This window comes from Camelus ferus, chromosome 17, assembly GCF_009834535.1.
Source record: "Camelus ferus isolate YT-003-E chromosome 17, BCGSAC_Cfer_1.0, whole genome shotgun sequence".
NCBI classification, from domain to species: Eukaryota; Metazoa; Chordata; class Mammalia; order Artiodactyla; family Camelidae; genus Camelus; species Camelus ferus.
The window spans coordinates 24,377,451-24,404,255 of NC_045712.1; the positions used below are offsets into that span (position 1 = coordinate 24,377,451).

Genomic DNA, 26,805 nt, shown 5'->3' on the forward strand with positions numbered 1-26,805 from the left:
TTGCTATCAGGGTTTTTTTGTTTGTTTGTTTGTTTGTTTAAGTTTTTGCTGTAGGGGTGTTTGCTACCATTTGGCATATTTTGAAGGCCCTTGATGACTAAAACTCAGAAGGAAGCAGATCCTGTTATTACAAAACTTTTAACCAGTACCTGATGGTCCTTGACTTCCATTTATAGATTGATTTGCAGTTCAGCAATCTCTGATTTTGTTTTAGAGATTTCCTTTAACTCGCCCTCAGTATCAGTGCCCTGTCTGGCTTCTGGATAAGCGGACTGCCATTTTCCCAATGTCAATACAAAACAGAGAAGTCACTCTGCTGGGATAGGTCATAGAAATGGCTTAACCTTTTAAAGTTCTGGTTTGCATTTTCTCGCTTTTATGGCATAATCTATTTTTAGAACAATAGAGTGAGTTTATAGATACAGGGAAGATACTGATGCTTTTGAGAAATTAAACATTTATAAAAGGTGAGTAGATGGTATCAATGTCCCAGTCTTAGCTTTTCCTTTCTCATAGGGAATTTTAATTTACGATCATGTTATGCTAGGTGCTGGCCTGTGTGGTGAGTCAGTTGATGTCAGTTATGAAGTGTTTCTCAAACTTAATGAGTTTCAGCAGATCTTTACTGCCTACTAGACTCACACATTCTCTTTCCAAGCATACACCCTTAGCCTGATTCTTCAGACAAATCTGAGAAATATTAATTGCTGAGTAATGTAAAATTGAAAATGAATGACTGGGTTTTTTACTTTCTTGTTGCAGATAATAAAGCAGATAATGTGTCCTTTTTCCAGATCTTGGATTCAGTTCTGTTTCTTTCCTTTGCTATGGTGTTGCTTAGTCTTGGTGCTTTGTCTCCTCTTTAAGGGCACAGAGGTGTTCTGGGTGAGAGCAGGGGCCACCATAAGACAAGAGGAGGTGCACTTTCTTCTGTTTGCTCTGCCATCGCTGTCTGATTCTCATCCCTCAGCTACTCTTTGGTGAATCATGCTAGTGCTTAGGGCTAATGGAATAGCATCCTTCCCAAGCAGTTTGTACTTAAGATTTAGAATAATTTGTGAGAGCAAACATTTTGAAAGTGGTAATTTTAAAAGTGGTTTTTTTTTCTGATGCAAGTGTAATACTATGGGCCACTTTCTGACAGGACTTAGTACTGACTAAGCAAGGGCGTTTTGTTGCGCCAGTTTGAGATTTAGGTATGTGTTCCACTGTTGGGCTTCATAGGTTAAGAACCTATGCTTTGTTCTCTAAATTGAATCCTTGAGTTCTCTGTCACTTGGGATCATCAAGCTAAAACAGACTCACTTTACAATCCATTGTGTGAGCTCTCTTGATCTCTGTCTCTGGTGGAATGTTCTAGCTGGCTAAGCATGAATTTTACTAGAGCTCAGAGATAATTCATAATCCCAAGAAATGGGTTTCTGAGCAGAATGGGGAAAGGGGGCTTGTATGTGTTTGGAGTTAGTAGTCACTGTGGGATTGGAGCACAGCCTTCTTTAGGACTTGCTTCTTATCCCAGAGGGACTGTGCACCAGTGCTTCCTCTGAGGGAAGCCCTCTTAGGGAAGGGCAGTTTGTCAGCCCTATCTTTCCTCTCCCTTTGCCCACAGATAAAGATAGTCATGATCCTTGTTGGATACCATGGGAATATTATTTTATAAAGCACTTTACTGAAAATGACATCCTCAGTACAATACTTTCTGCTTTTTCTGGAATAGATTATTTTTTTTTAGAGCAGTTTTAGGTTCACAGCAAAATTGAGCAGAAGGTACAGAGATCTCCCATAAACGCCCTGACCCCATAGGCATAGCCTCCCCCGTTAACAGCATCCCGCACCACAGTAGTACATTTGTTACAACTGATGAACCTACACTGACACATCATTATCACCCAGAGTCCATGGGTTTACATTAGGGTTCACTCTTGATAGTGTACATTCACGTCTGGACAGAAGTATGGTACCTCTGTTGTAGTCCCATACATAGTAGTTTCACTGCTCTCATCCTCTGTGCTCCACTGGTTCATTCTTCCCTGCCCCAGCCCCTGACAACCACTGATATGTTTACTGTTCCATAGCTTTGCTTTTTCCAGAGTGTCACATAGTTGGAATCGCACAGTATAAGCCTTTTCAGATTGGCTTCTTTCATTTAGTAATATGCATTTAGATTTGTTCTTTATCTTTTCATGACTTGATAGTTCATTTCATTTTAATGCTGAATAGTTCATTGTTTGGATGTACCACACTTTATTCATTCACATACTGAACATCTTGCTTGCAATTTTGAATAGTTTTGGCAATTATGTTTTGGCATAATTTGAATAAAGTTTTGGCAAATAAGTATAAAGCTCCTGGAGGGCGTGCAAAAAAGGGAACCCTCCTATACTTTTGGTGGGAATGTGAATTGGTACAGCCACTATGGAAAGTAGTATGGAGGTTCCTTAAAAAACTAAAAATAGAGTTGCCGTATGATCCAGCAATTTCATTCCTGGGCATATATCCAGAAAAAACTCTAATTTGGAAATATACATGCACCCCTGTGTTCATAGCAGCACTATTTACAATAGTCAAGACATGGAAGCAACCTAAATGTTCATCGACAGATGAATGGATGAAGATGTGGTGTGTGTGTGTGTGTGTGTGTGTGTGTGTATACATGGCTATGTATATATATACACACACACACACACACAATGGAATACTACTCAGCCATAAAAAGAGTGAAGTAATGCCATTTGCAGCAACATGGATAGACCTAGAGATTATCATATTAAGTGAAGTAAGTCAGGAAGAGAAAGACAGATACTGTATAACGCAAATGAACTTATTTACAGAACATAAACAGACTCACAGACATGAAAAATAAACTTATGATTTCCAAAGGGGAGATGGCGTGAGGGAGGGATAAATTAGCTGTTTGGATTTAGCAGATACAAACTACTATATATAAAACAGATAAAACAATGAGGCCCTACTGTATCGTGTAGGGAACTATATTCAATATGCTGTAATGACCTATAATGGAAAAGAATTTGAAAAAGAATGTATGTACTCAAAGTGTATCACTTTGCTATATACCAGAAAGACAACATTGTAAATCAACTATACTTCAATTAAAAAAAAAAGAATAAAAGCTCCTGTATCAACTATACCTCAAAAAAAAACCAAAACAAAACAAAACCCACACATTGTGCACCTTAAACTTACACAATGTTATATGTCAGTTGTATCTCAGAAAAATGAAACTCAGATTACCTATTTAAAAAAAAGAATAAAACTCCTGTAAACATCCATGTGCAGGTTTTTGCGTGGACATCAGTTTTCAAATCCTTTGTGTAAATACCAAGGAGTGTGATTATTGGATCATACAGTAAGAGTTATGTTTAATTTTGTAAGAAACTGCCAAACTGTACCAAAATGGCTGTATGATTTTGCATTTCTGCCATCAGTGAATGAGAGTTTCTGTTGCTCCATGATCTTTTCTGCATTAGGTGCTGTCAGTGTTTTGGATTTTGGCCATTTTAATAGGTATGTAGTGGTTTCTCACTATTTGCTTAATTAAAAAATTAGTAGACACTTATTCCTTCGGTTGAACAACCCCTATACATAGTCAGAATACGTGGTTTAAGACTTTTAAAATTTTGGGGTGGGGGGAGGTTATTAGGTTATTTATTTATATTTATTTTAATGGAGGTACTGGGGATTGAACCCAGGACATTGTGCATGTTAAGCATGCGCTCTACTGCTGAGCTATACCCTCCTCCCAAACTTTTTTGAATAGAAAGAAATTTAAGTCTTGCAGTTGTGAGTCTGCTACAAATGTTTTCTGCAAACTATATAACTGAGCCTTTTGAGACTCCTCCTCATGGCTGGCTGCTACCAGACCAAAAGGAAGGAGTCTTTCTCCCACAATCTTTTTTGAACTTCTCCCCTACTTCAGGAAGCTTCTTTCCAGTGGAAGACTCTTTCATTTTATTTTACATTTTCCTGATGACATATGATGTGGAGTATCTTTCCATATGCTTATTTGCCATCTGTTTATCTTCTTTGGCCCATTTTAAAATTGGATTGCTTGTGTTTTTACTAAGTTTGAAGGGCTCTTTGAATATTTTGCCTAACTAATATCTTTGGATATATCATTTGCAAATATTTTCTCCTAGTCTGTGGTTTGTCTTCTCATTCTCTTGACAGTGTCTTTCACAGAGTAGAAGTTTTTATTTTAATGAAGTCCAGCTTCTCAGTCATTTATGTCACATGTTATGCTTTTGGGGTTGCATCTAAAAAGTTATCACCAAACCCGAGATCATCTAGATTTTCTCCTATACTGTATCTTCTAGGAGTTTTATAGCTTTGCATTTTACATTGAGGCCTGTGATCCATTTTGAGTTAATTTTTGTGAAGGGTGTAAGATCTGTGTCTAGATTCATTTTTTTGCATGTAGATGCCCATTTGTTTAAACATCTATTGTTAAAAGACTTTTTCTCATTATACTACCTGTGCTCCTTTGTAAAAGATTCAGTTGGCTATATTTGGGTCTATTTCTGGTTCTCTATTCTGTTCCATTGATCTGTTTGTTCTTTCTCCAATACCACACTGTTTTGATTACTGTAGCTTTACAGTGAATTTTAAAGTTGAGTAGTGTCAGTCCTCAACCTTTGTTCTCCTTCAATATTGTGTTGGCTATTCTGGGGCCATTGCATATAAACTTTTGAATCAGTTTGTTGATATCCACAAAATACCTTTCTACTTGGTTGTGGTGTATTATTATTTTTATATATTGTGGGATTTCGTTTGCTAATGTTTTGTTCAGGATTTTTACATCTGAGTTCATAAAAAATACTGGTCTGTAGTTTTGTTTCTTGCAATGTTTTTGGCTTTGGTATTAGGGTAATGCTGGCTTCGCAGACTGAGCTAGGAATTATTCAGTCTGCTTCTGTCTTCTAGAAGAGAAATTTTAAAGAAATGATATAATTTCTTTTTAAAGTGTTTGGTAGAATTTGGAGTTAACTCAGTTTTCCCTGAGTCTCTCCCATGTATACATGTTATTAAACTTCTGTTTGATTTTCTCGTTAAAAAAAAAGAAAGAATTCAGCATGAACCGATGAGGGCCTGGTGCTTTCTGTTTTGGAAGGCTATTAGTTATTGAACATTTCTTGCAAAGCAGGTTTACTGGCAACACATTCTCTCAGTTTTTGTGTGACTGAAAAAGTATTTCTTCACTTTTTTGGGGGTATATTTTTATTGAAGTATAGTCAGTTTACAATGTGTCAATTTCTGGTGTATATCATGATGCTTCGGTTATATATGAACATACATATATTCATTTTTATATTCTTTTTCACCATAAGTTACTACAAGATGCTGAATATAGTTCCCTGTGCTCTACAGTATAAACTTGTTCTCCTTCAAGTATCCTTGTTGAAGGATACTTTTATAGGGCACAGAATTATAGGTTAGTAGTTTTTGTCTCTCAACATTTAAAATATTCCTCTCCACCCTTTTCTTGCTTTCATAGTTTCTGAGGAGACGTGGAATGTAATTTTTTTCTTTGTTCTGTTATAGGTAAGGTGTTTTCCCCACTCTGGCTTCTTTAGGATTTTTTCCTTATCTTTGATTTTCTGTAGTTTGAAAATTATGTGACTAGGTATGAGTTTGGGGGACATTTATCTTGCTCAGTGTCCTCAGAGCTTCCTGGATCTGTGATTTGGTGTTTGACATTAATTTGGGGGATATTTTCAGTCATTATTATTTCAAATACTTTTTTCTGTTCCTTTTTTTCCTTCTCCTTCTAGAATCCCATTACATGTATGTTACACCTTTTGTAGTTATACCACAGTTGATATTGGATGTTGTTCTGTGTCTTCAGTCTTCGTTCTCTTTGCTTTTTGGTTGTGGTGGTATATATTGAGATATCCTCAAGCTCAGATTCTTTCCCTAGCAGTGTCCAGTCTACTAATAAAGCCCGTCAAAAGCACTCTTCATTTCTATTATGGTATTTTTGATTGGTAACATTTCTTTTTGGTTCTTTCTAGAATTTCCAGCTCTCTGCTTCCATTGCCTGTCTCTTCTTGTATGCTGTCTGCTTTATCTATGAGGGAGCCCTTAGCATCTTCATCATAGGTGTTTTAAATTTCCAGTCTGATAATCCCTCCCATATCTGAGTCTGGATCTGATCCTTACTTTGACTCTTCAAACTGTGTTTTTTCCCCTTTTAGTATGTCTTGTAATTTTTCTTGACAACTGGATATGATGTGCTGGATAAAAGGAACTGTTGTAGGCCTAGTAATGTGGTAAGGTGTTGGGGAAGTGGAAGCATTTTATAGTCCTCTAAGTGGGTCTCAGTCTTTCAGTGAGTCTGTACCTCTGTCCTGTGAACTTCACACATGCTTCTCAGTTTCTTCCATCCTTTTTCGGTAGGACAGGATGGCTAGAGTGGGCTGGAGATGGGTATTTCCCTTCCCTCAGGTCAGTTAGGCTCTGATAAAATCTCAGCAGATTAGGCTCTTGTTAAATAGTTTCTCCTGAGTGTAGGCCTTGTTAGGAACAGAATGCTCTGATACATTTCAAAATACATGTTACCTTTTCCTTCCCCCTGCCAGAAGCACAGGGGATTTTTCTCCAATATTCACCATGAGAACTCGGTCAAGTTCCTGGTAGTAAAACTCACAAAAGTGTGGGGCCCTGATGACTGGGTCCCCTGGAAGTTTCTCTCTCAGACTTTCCTCAGAATTGTCTCCAGCCATTGGTCAGTTACAGTTTAGGTTTTCCTATGTTGGCACTGGTTCCTGTGGAGGTTTGTTCTTCTGGGTTTATGCTCTAGCAAGTTGTAGTTGTCTGCATTTGCATGTTGGTCTCTCCGATTTGGGAGGCAGTGGTTACCCTGTCACCCCACCTCTTTGTCAAATCTAAGGTTAATGATGTTTTAGTTCGTTCAGCTTTTTACTTGTTAGGGTGGAGTGATGACTCCAGCTTCTTACCTGCCTAGAACCCAGAACAAGTACCATTGTTTTTTAAAAACCATGTTTATTATAGAGGACAGTTAGGATCCAGAGTTTAAACCACTTCACCAAATGCAGCCAGGAAATCCCTCTTATAGAAAGGATTTCCTTTAATGCATTCCAGCTGTGTGGCTGTAGGGGTCTCAGTCTTGGTTTCACGGGTGAGAGGAGCCTGCAGCGTTTAAACTTCACGAGTTATGAGATATGTGTGAACGGGAGAGGTCTTCAGATGAATACTTGAGATCTTTGATTTATTTGTGATGTGGATCTTCATGTTTTCTTGAGTGCTGTAGTGTTTAACTTGAACGTGTTGCTAGTCTTTCTTGGTACCAGAGCTTGCAAGTGGTTTAAGATCCTCCAAATGTCGTGTGATTGCTTTGGGTCAGTTTCTTGGTAGTGTCTGTTCTTTTATTCTTGTAGCCTTTTGCTTCCTTAGACACCACCTTCACTTTATGCATTCTCTTTTCCACTTTAGCTGTCATAAATCAGGATGTAGTTTATCCTTGAGTAGATGTAGATGGTGATGTTGTTAAGCTGTTTGTTGGTATATTACAGTGGTATAGGTGGCTGCAGACTGTCTGTTCTCCTTGGTTCATGCATCACTACACCTGTCACTATAGATCACTACAAGGTACTAGTTTTGTCTCAAGCTTCTTGGATGTTACATGTTGAACTATAAGTCTGAAGCAAAAACTGGGTTTATTTATCTTTATCCCTACTCTCCCACATCCTTGCAGTTCACAAAGCAGTGGGAAGTAGTCTTCTCTGGAAACTGTCACCTGGGTCCATGTAATACCCAGTGTCTGTCTTTGAGGAGGAGGTCAAGAAAAGAGAAGCTAGATATTTGGATGCTGGGGGGTTATTCTTTGGGCTGGTCTCATTCTTCTGGCAAATGTAGAGTGATGGATGAGAAGTGAATCTTGGGTAGCTGGCTGTGGAAGCAAGAGACCACTATAAAGGAACAAGTCAGTGTTCCTCTCTTCTCATTCCATCCTCTCCAGGGAGGCTTGGGTCAGAGAAGAGGCTGATTCAATCTTCTTCTGTGATTCTGTTAAACTTTCATTTTGAGAGGTTAAGGGAGAAAGATATTAGACAGAGGTGTCGGCTGGTTTTTAGGATTTCTGACTATGGTGCAGGAAGGAAAAATAGAGGCTGTCATGGCATAGACAGCCAAGGTGAAGAGGGGCAGACTCAAAGAGGGCCCTGACTAGTGGCCAGGGCTCATTGTCTGGAAGAGCCTGAAAGTTTTCCAGCTGGGAGAGGACTAGATGTCTGTAGGTGGCAATGTGTGTGAAGCATTGCTTCTGGATTTCTTAGGAGCAAGGCGCATTGCATTACATACTGATACCACGAACCTTATGCATCAGCTAGTGCACGTCATGTTTGAAGGACATCCATTAGAGAACTGTTTTTACCCTTAAGCTTGAGGTTTTGATTTTTATTTAGGGATGTTTAAATGGAATAATACCGTATCTGTTTAAGCAATTTAAGAATTTTTAACCTTAATTCTGTTGATTCACGTGTCCTAGTATTTTGCTGCAGTAGTGTTTCGCTACATTTTCTGTCTCCATCAGATTTCTCCTCACTCCCTCTTCCCTGTTTCACCTTGATTTTTTTTTTTTAAACTCTCTTCCCTTTGTTTGCTTCACCTGATTTTAAAACTGGAGACTTCATTTTCATGAGTCATTTGCTATTCAAAGTTTTGTCCTAGTCCAGGTACCTGCTCTCAGGTCTTCTCAGATGTTCTAGGTATGACTTACATGGCTCAGGGATGTAGGCACCTGTGACTGACACCTTTGAATTTGCCTTTTCACTTTAGCAAAATAAAGTCAGAAGCCTGAATGGTCAGCTGCTATCTGATAAAATAGTTTAGCATAAAGTGCCTATATAAATGGTTGATATTTATTTATTGAAAGAGCTTTATTGAGATATAATGTATGTACAGTAAAAATGGTTGTCTTTTGGCCTTATGTTTAAATAAGTTTAGAGATTAAGAAGAAAGGATGAACTGTACCACAGTATTGTTGAATGAAAACGTAGTACAGTGTATTTGACAGCCATACCTGAGGCTGCTAGTCTACTAGCCTTGAGGCATTTGATGAAAGCAGAGATAAGTCAGTCACTTATCAAAGGTCCTAACATCCATTGGAATTTTGTATCTGTATTGTTTTAAAAAAAATAAATTCAATCAACTAGATGTTGGCTTTTAGGAAAATTATAAAAACCAAAGGTTAGTAATTGGTCAGCATTCCTAGATTTTGAATAGGCAGTACATTTCAACTAATTATATTAATCTTAAATTTCTTTAAAAAAAACAAAAAACACAAGGGAAGAATGCTTTCTTTTCGCCACTCCATTTTGGAATCCGGGACGCACTGTGCTGTGCTTCCTGTGTGTTCTCCGCTGCCTAGAAGCATATGCTGAGTGCCTTTACTGATGACACACCTGCTGTAAAGCTTGGTCAGTGACTCCTCAAAGGCTTTCCACCCCCTAAAATATTTAAAATATATGTGAGTTATATTCTGCTGGCAAAGAGAGAAAAACACAAGCATTTATGACCCTGAGGTGAATCTGTAGCTTTTAAGGATAGTTAACACCAGGAACAGGTATCAAAAGGAGAAGCAGGAGTTTAAATTTTGCAGATATGACGTGGTGAAATGTCAAGACAGTAGGCTTTGGTTTTAATTGCATTTTTAAAAAAGCTATCCTGGTTTTTAGATTAACCGTTCTTAAAGTGTGACCAGAGGTTTGGTTTTCCAAAAGATTGGTTATTTTTTTGAAGGCAGTATAGGCTAAAAGCTATTTCTCTTGAAAAATAGACATGTATTCAAGAAGAATGTCGAATGGTCTAGAAACAAATGCTGCACTAATTTAAAAAATCAAATTAACTCCTAGAGAGCAAGGCATTTTGATATAGGAGGGAAGGTCAATCATAGTACTTACACAGGAATACCTTGGAGATAATGTGGGTTCAGTTCCAGACCACTGCATGAAAGTGGATATTGCAGTAAAGTGAGTCATAAGAATTTTGTTTGGTTTCCCAGTGCATATAAAAGTCATGTTTACACTGTGTTGTGGTCTAGGTGTGCATTATGTCTTAAAAAAACGTATATACCTTAATTTAAAAATATTGCTGAAAAAGTGCTAACCATCATCTGAGCTTACAATGAGTCATCAAAGATCACTGCTGACAAATATTATAATAATGAAAAAGTTAGACATTGTGAGAATTACAAAATGTGACATGAGACGTGAAGTAAGCAAATGCTGTTGGAAAAATAGCCCGGATAGACTTGCTGGGCACAGGGTGGCTTGTGGGAGCTTCATTTGTAGAGATTGGTTCCATCGGCCTGGACCCTGGGTGAGATTGAGGCATGTGTATTTTAGAAAGCTTTCTCAGGTGATTCTGAGTAGGAGCCACTCATTTAATTAAATCATCTCCTTTAACAAGCAGTTGAGATTTTAGAGAGGTTAGCATTAAATAGATGTTTAGTAAATAGTCTTTGCTTCTGTTGTCATTCTGTAACATGGGCAGCGTTTTGGAGCTCCTGAGGCTTTTGATGTGGGGATAAGACCGTGAGGGCTGGAGAGACTGCGGATGGACAGGAGGGGGGCGGAGGCAGGTGGTGAGTGCAGTGCGAGGGAGTACCGGGGCCCCAGGTCTGTGGGAGGTAGTAAACTGGATATGAAGCCACAGAAGTGGGAGAAGTGAAAGGTGCTTGAGATTTTCACCTGGTAACTGGGCAAAGTGTGGAAAGGTGCTAGGTTTAGGGGTGCTTTTAATTCAGTTTTAGCATTAAGGGATTTTAAATTTCTGTGGTACAGATGAGAGCTTTCTAATGAGACTTCAGGATTTATGAATTGGAGGAGATGTGAAGGCAGAAATAAATTTTAAGTTGTAGGAACCTCTGTGCCTAGGAAATCTGGAAGGGACCAGATAAAGATCAGCAGCCCAGTGTAGAGGCCAGGATTGGTTAGTCAGTCACTGTAGAGAAGCTCCGTGGTTGGCCATTCAGGCCTTCGTATTCCTTTATGAAGGTTCTAGTTATTATAACAGAACAACAGACTAACTGGTCACTTCATATGAGTCAGGCACTTTCCAAAGAGATTATATACATACATGCATACATTTTTTCCCCCTGTAAATCCTAATAACAACCTTATGAGGCTAAGTCTGTTGCCTCACAGTCAATTGTAGTGTCTGTAGAGTTTGGATTCTGCAGAGACAGTCTGCCTCCAGAGCACACACCGTTAACTGCTGCACTGTGGGAGGGGTGTGGGCAGGAGCTGGACTGTTGAGAGTTAAAGAGAAGACTGAGTGAGTAGATGAGAGAGCAAGTGGCAGCTGAAGACCTGGAGGCCAGGCATAGCGTTCAGGTCACCTTTTTCAAAAGTCCATAGATGGAAGGAGTTTGAAACCTGTGTAAATTGAGACGTTGTTAGGTTTGGAGAAGCTAAATCTTCAGAGAAGGTGAGAAGCCAGTGGAGACAAGTGTGAGGGAGTGAGGGTAAGAGAGATGCAGCTGTGGTTATAAGATCCTGGGACAGACTGAGGTCAGAGTGGGAGTGGAAGTCTTGCTTCTTCCTCAGACTAGGGTTCAAGTCATGTTTAGATGTGGAGAGGGGAGCAGAGGGCAGCTGAGTGAGCTCCTGTCAGTTGACCTGGTCTCTGTACAGGAGGGGAATGGGTTGGTTTATCTGCATGGGTTTGGGCTTTCGGTAACCATGAAATCGACTTAAGGTGGAACCGAGAAGGGAAGAGTTTTGGAATTCTTTGTTTAGGAAAATTTATTAGTAGTTTAAAACAGCCTGGCCCTAAATTCCTCTGTTTCTAAGCCCTAAAATAGCAGTCTTAGAGAATTAAAAAAATGATATTCCTAGGTCCAAAACCTCATCTAAGTGTTAATGGAGTTGAGTCAGGATTCTAGCAAAATTTGCTTTTTTCATTAAATAATCCTTTTAAGTTTTTTGGATCACTTTTTTGACCACTCATCACTGGAAGTTTTATTGTCTAGATAGGAAGAAGAGAGGCTCATGTTACCAACCAGTACTTAAACCTGCAAAAAATGCTCTTAAAATTGCTTCCTAGACTTTTTTGGGGTTCAGCCACAGGATTAGATTCTACCACAGCATTTTGGACATATCTTGTGAGCCTCTGTTTTATGATCCAGGTTTCAGATTTAAAATTAGGAAAGTGAGTTTATAGCCATATTCATGTGTAACAAAATACATGTTAAACCATTGGTCATTAAATACAGAGTATAAATGATGAAGTGATGTGTTTTATTTGAAATTCAGGTAGATCTCCCCCTTCGTATTCATTTCCCTTCTCCTGGGATGGTCACATATGTCCTCATGGCCTTCTGGGATGAATAAATACAGACTATTTCTACAAGATGGAGTAAAGGTTGGGTTTGTAGATTCTTGGAAGAATTTGGAATGGTGTCTGTAGTCCAAAGCTTAGACCTTGGTTGACCTATTTTCACTGATTGCTCTTGATTTGGGAGCTTTTCCTCAGTTCTCCTGGGTCAGCTAAGCTTTTGATATTTTCAGAAATGAAGATTGATCTTCCTTAAATTTGCTTATTTGAACAGCTTAACCTTTTACATACCCACTCAGATGTGGGCTTTTCAAAGTTACGCCATCCTTAGACACTGAAAATTTATGTAAATTGCCCAAGTTCACACAACATGTACTTAGCAGAGCCAAGATTGTAACCCAGGCTTGTTGGATCCCAAAGCCCGAGCATTTTCTCCTGGCCTGGACTCTGACAACAGTGATGAATGTGCATCTCAGTAACTATGTATTAAGTTAACTTCAAAATGAAAACAGTTAACACTGTCTTCAGTTTTAAATGTAATTACTCTCTTCCACAGAGGCTCAGGAAACACAGGGCCCTGGGGACTCTCTTCCTTAATGTGCTTGTTTTTAACTGTGGTACCTTTATTCATGGATTAGAACTAATTTTGGTCAAGGCCATGAAAATGTGCCTGGAAAAAAGAGGCAAAAGTTGTAATCTGGTAAACGCTTTGAATTATTTCCTTAAATTTTGATCCCTCTCTCCGTTCCCAGTTATTTGTATGAGCTGATGTGCTTGTAGGGGCCAGAAGCTTGTCTGTGCCTCAGCTCATTTTTACTGCCTCCAAGCAGTCTTAGTTCCTTTCCAGTGGGCGAGTGCTTAGCAGCTGTCCCCATGGAGGTGACGTGTGGCAAGGCTGTGGAACATTGCTCTCAGGTCATCACGGGTGCGCGTGTACACACAGCGCACACCCACTCTGGTATAGACCATACACATATTTGCACAGGCATTAGAATTAGTGGGTATTTAACGGGGTCAGTTTTTCTACATAGCTGCCAGAAATTGTTGAAAAGTCTAAATCAGTGGGTCAAACAGTGTATCAAAAAGTCTCTAAATGGTGGTTCCAAATTACCAAAAGTTCATAAAGCAGAGCTGCTCTGCTGACTGTGAGCCTCGTTTACTTCACAGCTAGTGAGCACCAGTGGCTGGATGAGCACGGGATGTTTGGTTTTTAAGTGATTGGCATGCAGCAGCACTTTAAAAAATGTTTTAAAAATATTTCTTCTGCTGATGTAGGGCTTGTTCTGTCTTGGCTTTCATTAGGCTCATGCGTTAAACGCATTTTATATTTTATTATTGCAGAAATTAGAATCATTTTGCTCCTGGCAGTGCTGATAGTTGATGTTTGAGCAGAAGGATTGGTCACATTTACTTGGGAACACTTGTCATCCTTATCAAAGCAGAGGTGTCTTTGTGTCCTCTCTTGCTTGTAGGGAAACAGTTTGGATTTTAGTGCAAAATTGAAATCTGGCAGATGCCAAAATATCATTTGCAAAGCCTAGGGTACCCAGAGCCAAGTATTTCATTAGTTTTCTAGTGAGTTTTCCTACCTTTGGGAAGATCTGTTAAGAATGGAAGGATGGACAGTTTCTCTGGCATACTTTGTGTGTGTCTTATGTTAGTGTTCTATATTGTAAGTCTATTCTGTTGGACGTTCAGATCACTGGACACTTGTGATAGCACTGTTAGGGGCTTACTGACATCCATGCAAGGACAAGAATTTGATGACTCAGCAGCTGTGTTCTTTCTTTTCTATTTTCAGTTAATGGAGGTATTGGGGATTGAACCCATGGCCTTGTGCATGCGAAGCGTGCACTCTACCACTCCGCTTCCTCTGTTGTCTTAAAGCATTTGTTTTTAGATCCCAGGTGGAAGTTTTTGTTCCAGTGCCTCAACTGATTTCATTTGGTTTGGTTGATGCAGGAGAGAAGGAGCCCTTTTAGGTTCATTATTAGTTAGTTAGGAACACAGAATATTGATGGCAGAGACTTCTGTGAAGTGAGTTGTCTGTTTCCTTGGATGAGGGCCGCGTGACCGGTAATGCCTTTGTGGAGTGACCGGTAATCCTTGTCTGAGGAATGCTCTGAGTGTCTTGGGGGACATGTATGTGCCTGTCTTACCCTTTATTGGCACGACTAGCTGGCCCATGAAGTCGGTGCTAAGCTAGATCACCACTCTCTGCTGACAGCTTCCTCCCCTTTGGGAAGGAGGGAGAGACTCCCCATGTGGCCTACATGGGCTGGGCCTGTGTTTGTCCTAATGGGCCTCATGCTCTCTTACCAGGAAGAGGAAGAACAGGAGGAAGAAGATGATGATGAAGATGACGACGACACTGATGATCTAGATGAGCTTGACACTGACCAGTTGCTGGAGGCGGAGTTGGAGGAGGATGACAACAACGAGAATGCAGGGGAGGATGGGGACAATGACTTTTCTCCCTCTGACGAGGAACTAGCAAACCTGCTAGAGGAGGGAGAGGACGGGGAGGATGAAGACTCTGATGCAGACGAGGAAGTGGAACTGATCCTGGGGGACAGTAAGTCTAGGGCTGACCGTGAGGCTGAGCCTTGGTACCCAGGGAAAGGTCCCTTCCCTGTGTCAGCCCAGCCCAGAGGGCAAGCCGTGCTGGGGCTCTGTGCCCTACGAGGAAGAGCAGTTTCACATCTCTGATCTTCTGCACTCCTGTCATGATGACTGTGTAACCAAATAGCTGCTATCTTTTATCTTTAAAACAGGGGTTGACAAACTTCTTTTATAAAGGCTGGACAGTAAATATTTTTGGTTTTGTGTTGCAGCTCCTCAGCTCTGCTGTTGTGTGAGAGCAGCCAGAAACAAGACATAAATTAATGATGTGGCTGTGTTCTAATAAAATTCTATTTACAAAAATAGGTGGCAGGTTTTGTTTGGCCCAGACTATAGTTTGTCAACCCCTGCTTCAGAGGATTAGCCTTAGAATGAAAGGCCACAGTGTCATTCTCCCAAGAGGCAGAACATCAGACATCGTCAGACACAGCTGCTCGTGGGGGTTCTCTACTTTCTCCTTTCTAAAGTTATAAAGAAATAACAGCGCTCTTGTGGCGAGCCCTTTCCTGTCTGCTTTTGCCTAATCCCTCTTAAGGACCAGGGGACAAATGTTTTTCTTTGGCTTCTGTATTGTTCCTTTTTTTCCCCCTTTCTTGTTCCAAGTTATGAAGAACAAGCTCCAATTTTTCTAGTACTTTCCCATTAGAATAGCTTTCTGAAGTCAAGTTGCCCCCTGACTTTACTAACGGGTCCTGGGTAAACCAGCTGGTAGTTCTAAGAGCCTGCAAGCTCTGTGCTGTGCTCTGTTTGAGGGCAGATTTGGCCTCATCACTGTGACATGTGGCACTGCTGACAGATTCCTGCTTGCTCAGGCTCTGGTTCTTCCTAGCGCTGCCCTGCCTGACGGGGGAACCCTCCCTGTGATGACCACCCGTTTTTCATGTAGCTAACCTGGCTAGCGTTCTCACAGCCACGGGAGGTGTTATGCATAACATGGTAGCCACTACCTACCTGTGGCCATTAAAATTTTAATTCAGTTAAAAGTTCATTTCCTCATTTTCATGTCCACATTTCAAGTGCTCAGTAGCAACACGTGGCTACCACACTGAACAGCACAGGTACAGAGTTTCATTGTGCTGGCCTAGGCCCAGCACACGCCAGGCCTCTTCAGAGCAGACGCTTGGTTTTTGTAATTGCTTGTTTGGTGGCAGGGGGGAGGGCCGGGATGGGAGTGTGTGTGGTAGGAGGAGAGGGCAGTTAGCTGTATATATTTAAACACATATATAAGAGATTCTCCTAGTCCCCAGTGACCTGAATCCATTTTCTTTGGGATGAACCTTATACATGATTCTAGCGCTCAAAGATTGAAGGCAGTTGGCTTAGGGGAGACTGTCTTTCTTGCCAAAGCTGTATTTTGAGGAAGCTCTGTGGGGCTGGGCGGGAGTTCCTTATATCTGCCCGTCTGCTGTTTGCCAACTTCCATTTTTTCGTACTTGGAGGTTGAGGTGATTCAGTCGAGGAGGACTTGCCTTGCCCCTGGCCATGGTCAGAGAGCCAGGTAAGAGGGACTAAGGGGCAAGGGACACTTGACAGTATTGATGGGAATAAAAGGGAAAGTTTTAGTGGACTTTCTTGTCATCTGTGATGTGGGGCACAAGTTCTGTTTCCCTTCAATTACAAGTAATAAGGTAGTTTAGGGAAGCAGCTGGTACCCCTGACCTAAGAGTATCACTGATTTTTTCCATTCTCAATTTGAATATAAAACCACTAAGTTTGTATTTGGCCTGTAGCATTACTGCCTCCTTCAGCCTTTAACTGTTTAGTCTAGGACATGCCTTCTTTCAAGCCCAAGAGGTAATGTGGAGAACTCTCATTTCTGTCAGCAGTAAAAATGTTACTTTAACTTGGTGGGGATATTTATGTGAAAATGCCGTTGTAGGTGACAGTGTGAGGACATGGCAGCTTGGGGGCTAGAACTGAGGTGGTGACACCGAGGTGGCAGCGTGCGTCCTCCACTGCTCCTTCCCTGTAGAGACCGACAGCGGCTCACAGCGGAGCAGACGGGGGCAGCCTCTGTACCCTGGGTTTACCATTTGCCTCACACTAATCATCTAAAGCGTTAGCTCTTAAGCTTTTGGGGTTTATGGAGCCCCTTTAGTGTGTGATAAAAGCCACTGTTGACTATAGAAAACCACACCCATGTGCCCCACATGTAACCTGGCGTAAGCCTTGGATCCCACAGAGACGTGATAGATTTCAGATGCAAAACCCCGGCCCTCAGAAGAGAAATACCTTGACACTGAGGTCTTTGTGTTTGTTTGTCTGCTCTGCCCTCCTTTGAAAAGCCTGTATGTTGTAGAGCAAGAGGTTGCACATTGCTGGGACTGTAACATCAACTGCCTTTGCCTCCAGGGCCTTTCAGAGGGAGAGGTCCCGACCAGAGTCTGGGGTTGGGTCTCTTCAGCATTTGGAGGATGAGAAAAGGCTAAAGAAGGTAGAGGGAGTGACCTGCCACCTGACCACCAGGAGGGGAGTCGGTGCCTGACCACTGAGGGTTCTGTTAATCCTGTGCCTGACGGGTTATTTGCTTAAAGATGATTGTGGTGGTGTTCTCCTTCGGCTGCATTTAGTCCTTAGATGTGATGCAGCTGTGAAGACTCTTAATTCTTAGTGGCTCTACACCTGACGGTTACATACTGTTAGGCAGGTGGGGCTTGCATTGTCGGTTCACAGGTCGCATGAGCACCGGGGGATTCTTCCCAATCCCGTGGGCCGGGACACGGTGCTGCCCCTGCTTCTCCCCCTTCCCTGCTGGCACTTCCTCCTGGAGGTCCTTCAGTAAGGAAGCCGACGAGGCCTAGTTTGTGGTTTGGCTGTGTCAGGTATTAGTTTGATCTCCGTCCTGTTTTCCCCACTCCTCACTGTGAAGTCAGGCTGTGCTTGCATCCTGTTAGACCCAGGAACACTGGTTTTTCCCAGCCATCTTTTTTTTTTTTCTGTTTTCTTTTTGTTTAAATTTTTTTCTTTCCCAGTCAACTCTTTTGCTTACTTTCAGGCCTTTTTTTTTTGTCTTTTAAATCACAGCCCTACTTTTCTTAGTTTTACTTTATCCACTTCCAGTTTTCTTCCTAAAGGAGATTGTAGTGAATGAAGGTTTGGGAACACGCAGTTCTTCCTCAGCTTTCCTCGAGTGGAGTCTCTCAGGTTATCTGGGAAGGGGCTGATGAGGGGTTCTTTGGAACCACTGGCTGTCCCTCTCCACAGGGGGACCTCAGAGCCTGTGGGCATTTGCAGGGCTCCAGCTCAGGATGTCTTCCCACTTCCCTGGGGACCTTGTTAAAATTGTTTCAGTTTCCTGAGCTGTGAGTGATCCAAATGGGCACTGAGATCTTCCCTTTACCTTCGCTCAACAAATACTACAGCTAGCTCCTATGTTTCTGTCCGATTTCCATCAGCTAGATGTGTGTATCTACCTCATTTTGAGGGTTCTTTCTGTTACTGCTTAGTGTCACCCCTTAATGGATCCTTCCAGGTGTTCATGTGGTCTCTTCACTGCCTGGAAGGCAGAGGGTCAAGCAGAAGATTCCTTGTGTGCCAGAGACACAGTGCCACCTTCCAGGGTGTCATAGCTACCCACTGCTGGCTTCCAGCCCTGTGTTCCTAGGCACTCCCTCTCTGGGATTGCTGCATGCTGGCCTGTACCTTCTAGGGAATTTGTTCCCTGCAGATTATATTCAGAAATTGCAGAGGAATGAATCCTCGGTTGAGTATCTCTGCCTTTATGAGGTCTTCTGAGAAGAGTGGTGGAGGAGTTTAAGAGAACTTTCATCTTTGCTCAGGCCCAGCCTGTCTTTTTAGTGGTCTTAGGGGTCAGGCAGGCCTGTGCTCACCCCTGAAGGACTCTGGAGGCCAAAGGACTACATGGGCTCACATCACCTCAACCCCTCTGCAGCCAAAGCACCATGGGTGAAAGCTTTAGCGTGGGCTTGCCTGGTTCCTTTAGGGCCTTCCAGGCAGGAGGAAGAACCTCTAGGAAGCAGAGGGCACCATGTCCAGGCCCTCTGAAAGGTAAGCAAGCGAGAGGTCCCAGGGGAACCACCGTTGCCAAAACAGTATATTCTCCAGAGCCAGCTCCAAGGAGTTAATTGATGTGTTTTCTTTCTGGAAACTGGTAATTAACCTTGCTCAGGCATAAATGTATGTGTATGTAGGTGCCTTCTTCAGAAAGCTTCCTGTAAGCCTAGTGCATAATCTAGTCTCTCCCTTTTCTTACCTTTCAGCCGACAGCTCTGACAACTCTGATTTGGAAGATGACATCATTCTATCTCTAAATGAGTGAGGAGCCATCACCACGTGGAAGAGATTCTTGGCAGGCGAGAAACTGAGTCAAATGAATTCAGAACATCTTCCCTTCCCCTTCTCCCAGGGCTCTTTTAACGAACTGCATGCCCTGCATTCAGAGGATTATAGCTTAGAGAGTCTCACTGGAATCTTGAGGGTCCTTCTAAAAACAATAACAACCACAAAAAAAAGACAGCAGGGGTTAGGCCCTATTCTGCTTCCCCCTTCTCCTAGGATGGACATATCTTTCCTCAAGGGAAAAAAAAACATGTCTCTGGGGTTATTTCACAATATATTTTCTTTGTATAATGTTCTTTACTTAAAGAACAAGAAATAGTTTTTTATAAAACTTAAAAAGAAAAAAAAAAGGCATTTATAACTGAGGGTATGAACTTATATCCACCAGGTCTCTTGTCCCTGCACTTCATTTTCTAAGGGAAGAAAATGATGTCTAAAGAACAATATAGAGGCATTTTTACATACATATTTAAATGAAAAGGAAAATCGTGGTTTCTTAAATTGATAAGGATTAAGAATATTTTATTATAAATATAATATATGATTTTTTAACCTGTTTTGTTGCCTCATATGCTGTCAGGATAATTTGTTTTCCTTCCAGAGGTGCCAGAGGTGGGGAGGAAGGCACTGCTTGTTTGCTGAATAAATGCCTAGGTTCACCCGCCTTCTCGGTTTGGGGGCAGCAAGGTCGTTGTGGATATTGGTTTTGTGGAGTTGAGGGAACTTAGGATATAAGTTCACTCCCTCTATTTTTCTTTGTGATTCAGTTTTTCAAAAATCTTTTTTTCTTCCCTTTCTCCCCAATGTGGAAATTACAAATCAAAAGCCTTTTTCTTTAATGTAAAGTGTATTTATTTAAAAAAAATACAAAATAAACTACAAGTCTGTCTTTGTTTATGGCCTTTCCCTGTTCTCTTACCAAAGTGGGGGTCTGTCCCTTTCCTTGCAGCGCTAGCCAGGCAATAGAGAGGACGCCTTCCAGGAGAGGCAGTCCAGCACGGTGGTGAGAACACATTCTGCCCAAATAAAGCGCTCTGGGGAGAAAAGCAGCTTAGTTACAGTGCCTCACCCTGGCCTGCCGCTCTCCCCCAGAGAAGGACCAGGCATGGGGTTGAGGGAGGTGCTCAGGGCATCGTTCACTGTGTGCCCATCTCATCTCTATCCTGGGTTCTGAATCAAGAAGGCAGCTCCGGAGTACAGATTTGGTGGAGCTGGAAAGGTAGGGGTCCTGGGAAGTTTTGGAGCAATGAGCTGGCAAAGCTAAGGAGCAAAAGCATTTTGGCCATCCCTGTAGTTGGGTGACTGTCATTACTGTACCTTTAAGGGACTACAACGGTAGACCCGGGCACTTCTTCAGTTTTGGCAGTTTGTGGGGCTTGGGCGGGCTGGCTTTGCAGGTACTTCACAGGCCTTGAAAACTGGCCTGTGGTTCAGCTGTGCCACCACCAGGGAAAGGACCAGCTGCTCTTACCTTTTCACTCACCCCACCCCCATCTTTCCCACAATAAATAGAATGTAGTCTCTTCGAGTTTGCCCAGTTTCTGTCTTATAGGTATGATATAGCTAAAGAGATTTTTCTCCCTCTGCTGAGAAAAGAGGACAAACTTGTGAAGTAAACAAGCAAGACAAGATAGCTAAACTCATCAGGGGCCAGTAAAGCCCTGCTGGGCTTCAGAGCACTGTGCATGTATGACACATGCGGAAGTGGGCCTGTGTCACTCAGGCACCTCTTGGTCCTCCAGAGAGCAGAGGCCTTAGCTTAAAGGGGTTGCTAACACCTACCCAGTGGAATACTCTGCTGGTGCATTAGAAGAAAACAGGCTAAAAGCCAGAAGTACTAAAAGCATTATATTCTAGCCATCAACTCAGCTGAGACAGTCTCCCTGAGCTCTGCCAGCAGCTGCTGGGAGCACCCACAGGTCTCTTGGGTGGAGATGGGAACCTGCTACAGGAAAGCAGAATCCTGGTCGACTTGACAACACATCCTTAGGGAAGTGCCCTAAGAGACTAAGGAAACATCAGCCCTCTTACTCTGCCAGGGCTTGAGCTCTGAGTAATTCAGGAAGAAACAGTGGAACAGTAGCAGAACACCAATGCAAATTTTGCGTTAAAGCCACACCTCAGACAGGACCAGAACCACAGGTGGAGGCACTGGGTGCCTGCAGCTAAACCTCTCCCTGGGGGCATGTCATACATCTGCCAGGGCCTTGACCACCTGACCGATCCCCGTAGTGCTAGTCAAGGCCTTTCTGAGACGGTCACAGAACCTGCTGTGTCTTTAAGAGCGAAAGGAAGGAAGGAGTTGAGAAGAGGGTCCAAGCAAGAGAGACAGTCACACACAAGCTGTGGTTCTTCATCAACACTCTAGTTCATTTTGGGGCCAGAAAGCACCTATCCCTGAAGAAGGGTGAACAAGGCAAGGGTTTAAGTGTCTTCTCCAACCAGATTTCTTAGGTTTCTGTCTGGGAAAGCTAGGAGGCATAGTATTTATTCTGGGTCCTGAGCACCCACTTTATGAAGGAACAGCCCAGAGAAGTTTCAGGCTTAAATACAGCAAGGTGGCTGTGACCTGTGCCCATGGCATTTGTCAGTGTGCCTTCAAGACACCCCCTACCTCATCTGCTCTAATCGAGGCGAGGCCCACTCCTGCCCGGAATGGTGCCACTGTGCCCCACACTGATTTGCTCAGATACCTGGCAGTTGTGGCCAAAGCTCGAGTACAAACAGGCACATAACACACTTCCTTATGTTAATGTTTTCCGTTACGAACATGCTTGTTCTCAGTCGTGAACACCAGCTGAAGCCCAGTGAGCGGCACTTCCCCCAGGCACATTCCCTTGTTTACCTTAGATCTCCAAGGTCTTGAAAAGACACCTCCCACTGTCCTTGTGGAGAGGCGTGCATTCTGCACGCAGTCCGCACTGAGCCCCAGCTTCCACCGCATGAGTTGTCACCTGTGCTGCCTCGTGCCAGCCAGGGTAGTCACCAGACCTAGACAGGGGATGGCATGGTCAACAGAACCCAGAGTTCCTGGTCATTTAGGGACTTGTTTCCCTTACTGGAGCTTCTGTTCTCCCTCACCCTTGACAATGATCCTTTTGGAACATCTGAACTGCCACAAACATCCTGAAATAGTGTCTGGGCTGTGCTCTGTGGTGTCAGTTGCTGTGTGACTGATTTCCCTTCCTGACCCAACACTGCTGGCTTTTTCTGCCAATGCTGGCCACACTACCATAGCAGAGACAGGTCGCCACAGAACTTAAGACTCCTTCAAGCCATCTTTCCCTACCAGCTTGAGGATGACTCCACATTCCTCCCCAACTCAGCTCGAGTGGTTTTGAGCTCGAGCACTGCCCAACACCTTGGCAATGCGACGCTTCCCCACAGAAGCACCTCCCCCAGTGGTCCCCACCTCGACAGCAGGGCAGGTGGCCTCGGCACACACTCTCGCCTGCCCCGGGGAGAGCAGCCTCTTCCGAACCCGCCATACTCGCTCAAAAACTCTTCGGGCCCCAGGGATTCAGTGTCTCCCACAAAGCCCTAGAGACTGGGCAGAGGCCCACTCCATTGACACATCACCCCCAACCAACCAAAGGAAAAAAAAGAATTCAAACACCGGGTAAAGTTCAAGAAAAAGTCCAAGGAAAGCTGCCTCCCACCCTCCATTCCAGCATTTGGTCTCCAGTGTCCCTGGGAGTCTGAGGCAGCTCTGTCTCCCAACTGGGTATCCCTGGGCTGCTGCATTAAGGCTAGAAGGGAGGCTGAACGAGAGAAGGAGGCTGCACGGATCCATGGCACCAAGACCCCTTGACATCAATATTGCACTGCTCCTCCCATGACTACAAGACCACACAACTGCTAAAGACTACTTGTCTTCAAAAAGGCTTGATGGACACACACAGTTTGGGGCAGGAAAACAAAAACTAGTAGCTACCACAGCTGCTGGGTACAGACTTAGGCTCAACCCCTTCCTGTGCGTGGGGTCCTCTGGTTGGCAAGGCAGGGTTGCGTGCAGACTGAAACCCACCTGCTCTCAGCCAAGATTAAAAAATGTGAACATAGTCCCGACAGCCCAAAGATCTGAAGGGCTGAGACCCACTAGTGCAGCAGGACGGTGAGCTATGCCAGTGGTGGAAAGATGACAGGGCATTTGTGTGCATGTAGCGGGGAAAAGCCTTCCATTCTTTGAGCAAAAAAACAAAAAACAAAAACAAAAACGTGATTAAACCAGGAGCTGAGCAGGATTAAAAATCCATCCTCTGACAAAGGCTTTACTGACAGCTTTCCATACAGTTAGTCAAAAAATAAAAAAATACAGAACACAGCAGACAGGATCTCGTACACTAGAAACCAACATGACAAGGAGTCCCTTCTCATCACTGTAAAAAAACCCCCCCAAAACCTAAGAACTTAGCTTTGGTGGGGGACAGGACTTTGGTCCCCTACCAAATGAACTGAAATAACCCAGCAGAGGATTCAGATTTTAAAATAACTGCTTTTGTGACACAAACGTGGAGCTGGAGAAGACAGGTTTGGGCTAGGCTGTGTCTCTTACTATAACTATCACCATGTGTTCTTCTTCTAACTTGCCCAATGTCCTCAGTGCTGACTGGAGGTACTGCTGAGAAAAGTCGCAGGGCGGGAAGGCATAAAGCATGCCTGTGCTGTCTCTGCCCTTGGACCCACCCACTGGCAGGCTGATCACCCCTGCAGCCTGCTTCTGTTTCAAGTAGGAGACCAGGTTCCTGAGAAGCCGCCTCTGTAGGCCTGGTTCCACCGCGGGCATCCCCTCAGTGCCAGGCCCAATGGGGGAAGCCTGGGTGGCTAGGAGCACTGCGTAGCCATTGGGGCTCCCCTGCTTGATGCGTCGTGTGACCTCGTCGAGCTTGGGCTGGTCCAGTCGAAGGCGCTGGGCAATCTTCAGCTGGGTCAGCTTACTCCCAGAAGTGTGGTCTTTGAGGAGACCGCTGATAACCCCTTGGTCCCCCTCTAAGATGTGCATAGATGTTGGGAAGCAGCTGTTTTTCAACACTAGAAGCCCATTCCAACCCAGCTGCAGTGTCTGGGCATACTCTGAAAGATTCTTGAGCTTTTTGGTCTCGTGTTTTGGCTCTTCGAGAGACTTGGGCTCAGCCTCAATGGTCCGATGATTGCGCTCGCCCTCTCGTGTCTTCTTCCCGTGGGAAGAGTCTGGAGCCTCATGGTGGTGGTGGTGGCTCCGCTCCTCAGCCCCGTGTCTGCTGTTGCTGAGGGAGTTGCTGCCGGATTCCTTGGTCCCTTCACTGGAGTGGTTTTCCTTGCGGCTGCGCTCAGGGGTGCGATCAGAGCCTCGGTCCGCCTGCTGCCCACCACCCTTGGTCCTGCTCCGTTCCTCATAAGGGGAGTGGGCTGTCCTTCCGCGATCACTGGAAAGGCTCCTCCGCTTCCGCCTCTCCTCCCAGGGCTTAGGCAGGCCCCGGTCCCCATCTCCTCCCCAGCGCTCACCACTCCGGCTGCGCACTGAGCGGCTGTAGCCCTCGAGGCTGTTTCGGCGGTCAGAGCTTTTACTGGGGCTGGTCCAGTCCCCTTCCAAAAAGGTCCGGTCTCGGTCTGAGTACAGGAGGTGTGGGGGGGTCCTATCCCGCACCCGCAGATCAGCGTCCAGGTTTCGGTGCCGAGTATATCCATCTGGGAGAAGCTCATAATGCACAGGGAGGGGTGAAGGCTGGTACTGCTGGGGATACCGAGTCTCCTCTGCTTTGGCAAAATCCACACGCAGCCTGCGGTCGGGACCACCCAAGGGAAAGCCCCTCATTTTAGCACAAGCGGCCTGGGCGGCGTCCAAGCTCTCATACTGGATGTAGGCAAAGCTATCCCCTTTGACGTGATCAATGGTCCGAATGCTCCCAAAGCGGTCAAACTCCCGGGCTAGCGCTGCCAGTGAGGTGTTAGGTCCCAGGCCACCCACCCAGAGGCGTGTGGTGGGGTTAGCCTTGCCATAGCCTATCTTAATGGGGTTGCGGCCAATCACTCGGCCTGACATGGCCACCTTAGCCCTATGGGCCATGTCCAGGTTCTGGAACTTGAGGAAGGCGTATGCACCACCCTGACCACGGGCGGGTCTCTTAATGACCACCTCCTCAATGATGCCGTACTTCTCGAAAGCCCGTCGCAGCTCCACCTCTGACACGCTGTGGTCCAGGTTCCCGATGAAGAGGTTGCGAGTGGCCCGCTGGTCGTCCTCAGGCATCAGGTCCTCCTCACACACGGCCGGGTAGCCGTAGGGGCGCCCGCGGTCGTCGTAGAGCCCGTAGTAGTCCAGGGCCCGCTCCCGGGACAGTCCTACGGCGGCGGCGGCGGCAGCATCCAGGGCAAACGCTGCGGCGGCGTGGCGGGCGCGGGGTTCCCGCAGTGGCGGGGCGGCAACTGGGGACAGCGAACGCTGCTTGTACTGGTAGCCGCCGTGCAGTGGGAGGTAGCCGAGCGGGTCGGCAGGCGCGGGTGGCCCGGGGGGCGGCGTGGAGGCGGCGGCGCTGCTGCTGCTGCTTCGGCGGCTGCTCCCGCCGCCGCCACCACCGCCGCCGCCGCCGCCGCCTCCGCGCAGGTACACCGGCTCCACCTTGAGCGGGCGGTCGTAGAGCAGCAGCTGGCGGGCCAGGGCGTGCTGGCGGGCCTCACGCGCGTCCTGTGGGTGCCGGAAATTCACGTAAGCCACGCGGCCCAGCTCAGGCGTGTGCGACAGCCGCAAGCTGATCTCTCCAAAGCGCTTGAACTGGTGGAAAAGCCGGTCCTCGAGGTGCTCGGCGGGCAGCGCGGGGCTCAGGCTACTGATGAGCAGAGTCTTGTACTCGGGTGCGGCCGCCGACGAGCCGGGACCCGCAGGCTCGGCCCCGGGTGGTGGTGGAGGAGGTGGTAGTGGAGACACGCGGGGCGAAGCCCCTGAAGCGCCTGGGTCCCCTGAGGCCTTGCCACCGCGTCCCCCGCCACCGGCGCCCGAACCGGAGGAGCGGCCGCTGCTCGCACGGTGATTCGCGTCCCCGGCGCCGCGGCCGTCGCGATGCCCGCTCCCACTGGCCCCGCTACCGCGAGGTTTGTCGCGGGCCCGCGTTGGAACGGGATGCTTGGCGCCACCCGAGGCCTTGTGCGCCGCCCGCCGCCCGCCCGCCTCCGCCTCCCGTTCGCGCTCCCGCGGCCGCTTGGCCGACGACGACGAGCCGCGCCCGCTCGGGCTCGAGTCTCGCTCGCTCTGCCTCTTCATGGCGCCGGCGCGGCAGGCGGGCGGGCGGCCCGCAGGCCCCTCACAGCGGCGGCGGCGGCGGCCGAGGAGGCAGCGCCCCCGGCGCCGCCATCTTGGACAAAAGGACTCGGCGCGGCGGCGGGGCGGGAGCGGAGCCCAGGAGCTGGGCGTTGCGTTATCAGGCTGCGCCGGCCACGTGATCCCGTACGGGCGGGGCGAGAGCTCCGCCGGGCGTGCGTCATCCGGCTGCGCCGCCCCGTGCCACGTGACCCAGCGGCAAATGGTCTAGTGCGGCCGCGCAGTGGGCTCTGGCGCCACCGCTCGACCGAGAGCTCCGCGCCCTCGAGAGCTGG

The 26,805-nt window shown here is 45.4% G+C and overlaps 2 protein-coding genes across 3 annotated transcripts in view; one reads left to right on the top strand and one right to left on the bottom strand.

The window, feature by feature from the left end:
* The window catches only part of DCAF1 (DDB1 and CUL4 associated factor 1), a 67,944-nt gene extending 47,811 nt beyond the window's left edge, over positions 1-20,133 (top strand). The window contains exons 23-25 of one of the 2 annotated variants that reach the window (XR_004312150.1): positions 14,638-14,890; positions 16,377-16,435; positions 19,158-20,133. Coding sequence is in view for 1 of the 2 variants with exons in the window: in XM_032458396.1 (XP_032314287.1) it covers positions 14,638-14,890; positions 19,158-19,216 (312 nt within the window). In the remaining variant the exon portion in view is untranslated. The remainder of the gene's footprint in view (positions 1-14,637; positions 14,891-16,376; positions 16,436-19,157) is intronic. The other variant, XM_032458396.1, reaches the window with a different exon arrangement.
* A 2,972-nt stretch (positions 20,134-23,105) lies between these two features.
* Positions 23,106-26,605, bottom strand: RBM15B (RNA binding motif protein 15B). The gene has a single exon (XM_006174078.3). It carries the CDS (start codon positions 26,471-26,473, stop codon positions 23,774-23,776), a length of 2,700 nt encoding a protein of 899 aa, XP_006174140.2. The 5' UTR covers positions 26,474-26,605; the 3' UTR covers positions 23,106-23,773.
* Between the last annotated feature and the right edge of the window lie 200 nt (positions 26,606-26,805).

Excerpts from the sequence above, each read along its gene's own strand:
- RBM15B (XM_006174078.3), bottom strand. The coding sequence starts at position 26,473 with ATGAAGAGGCAGAGCGAGCGAGACTCGAGCCCGAGCGGGCGCGGCTCG.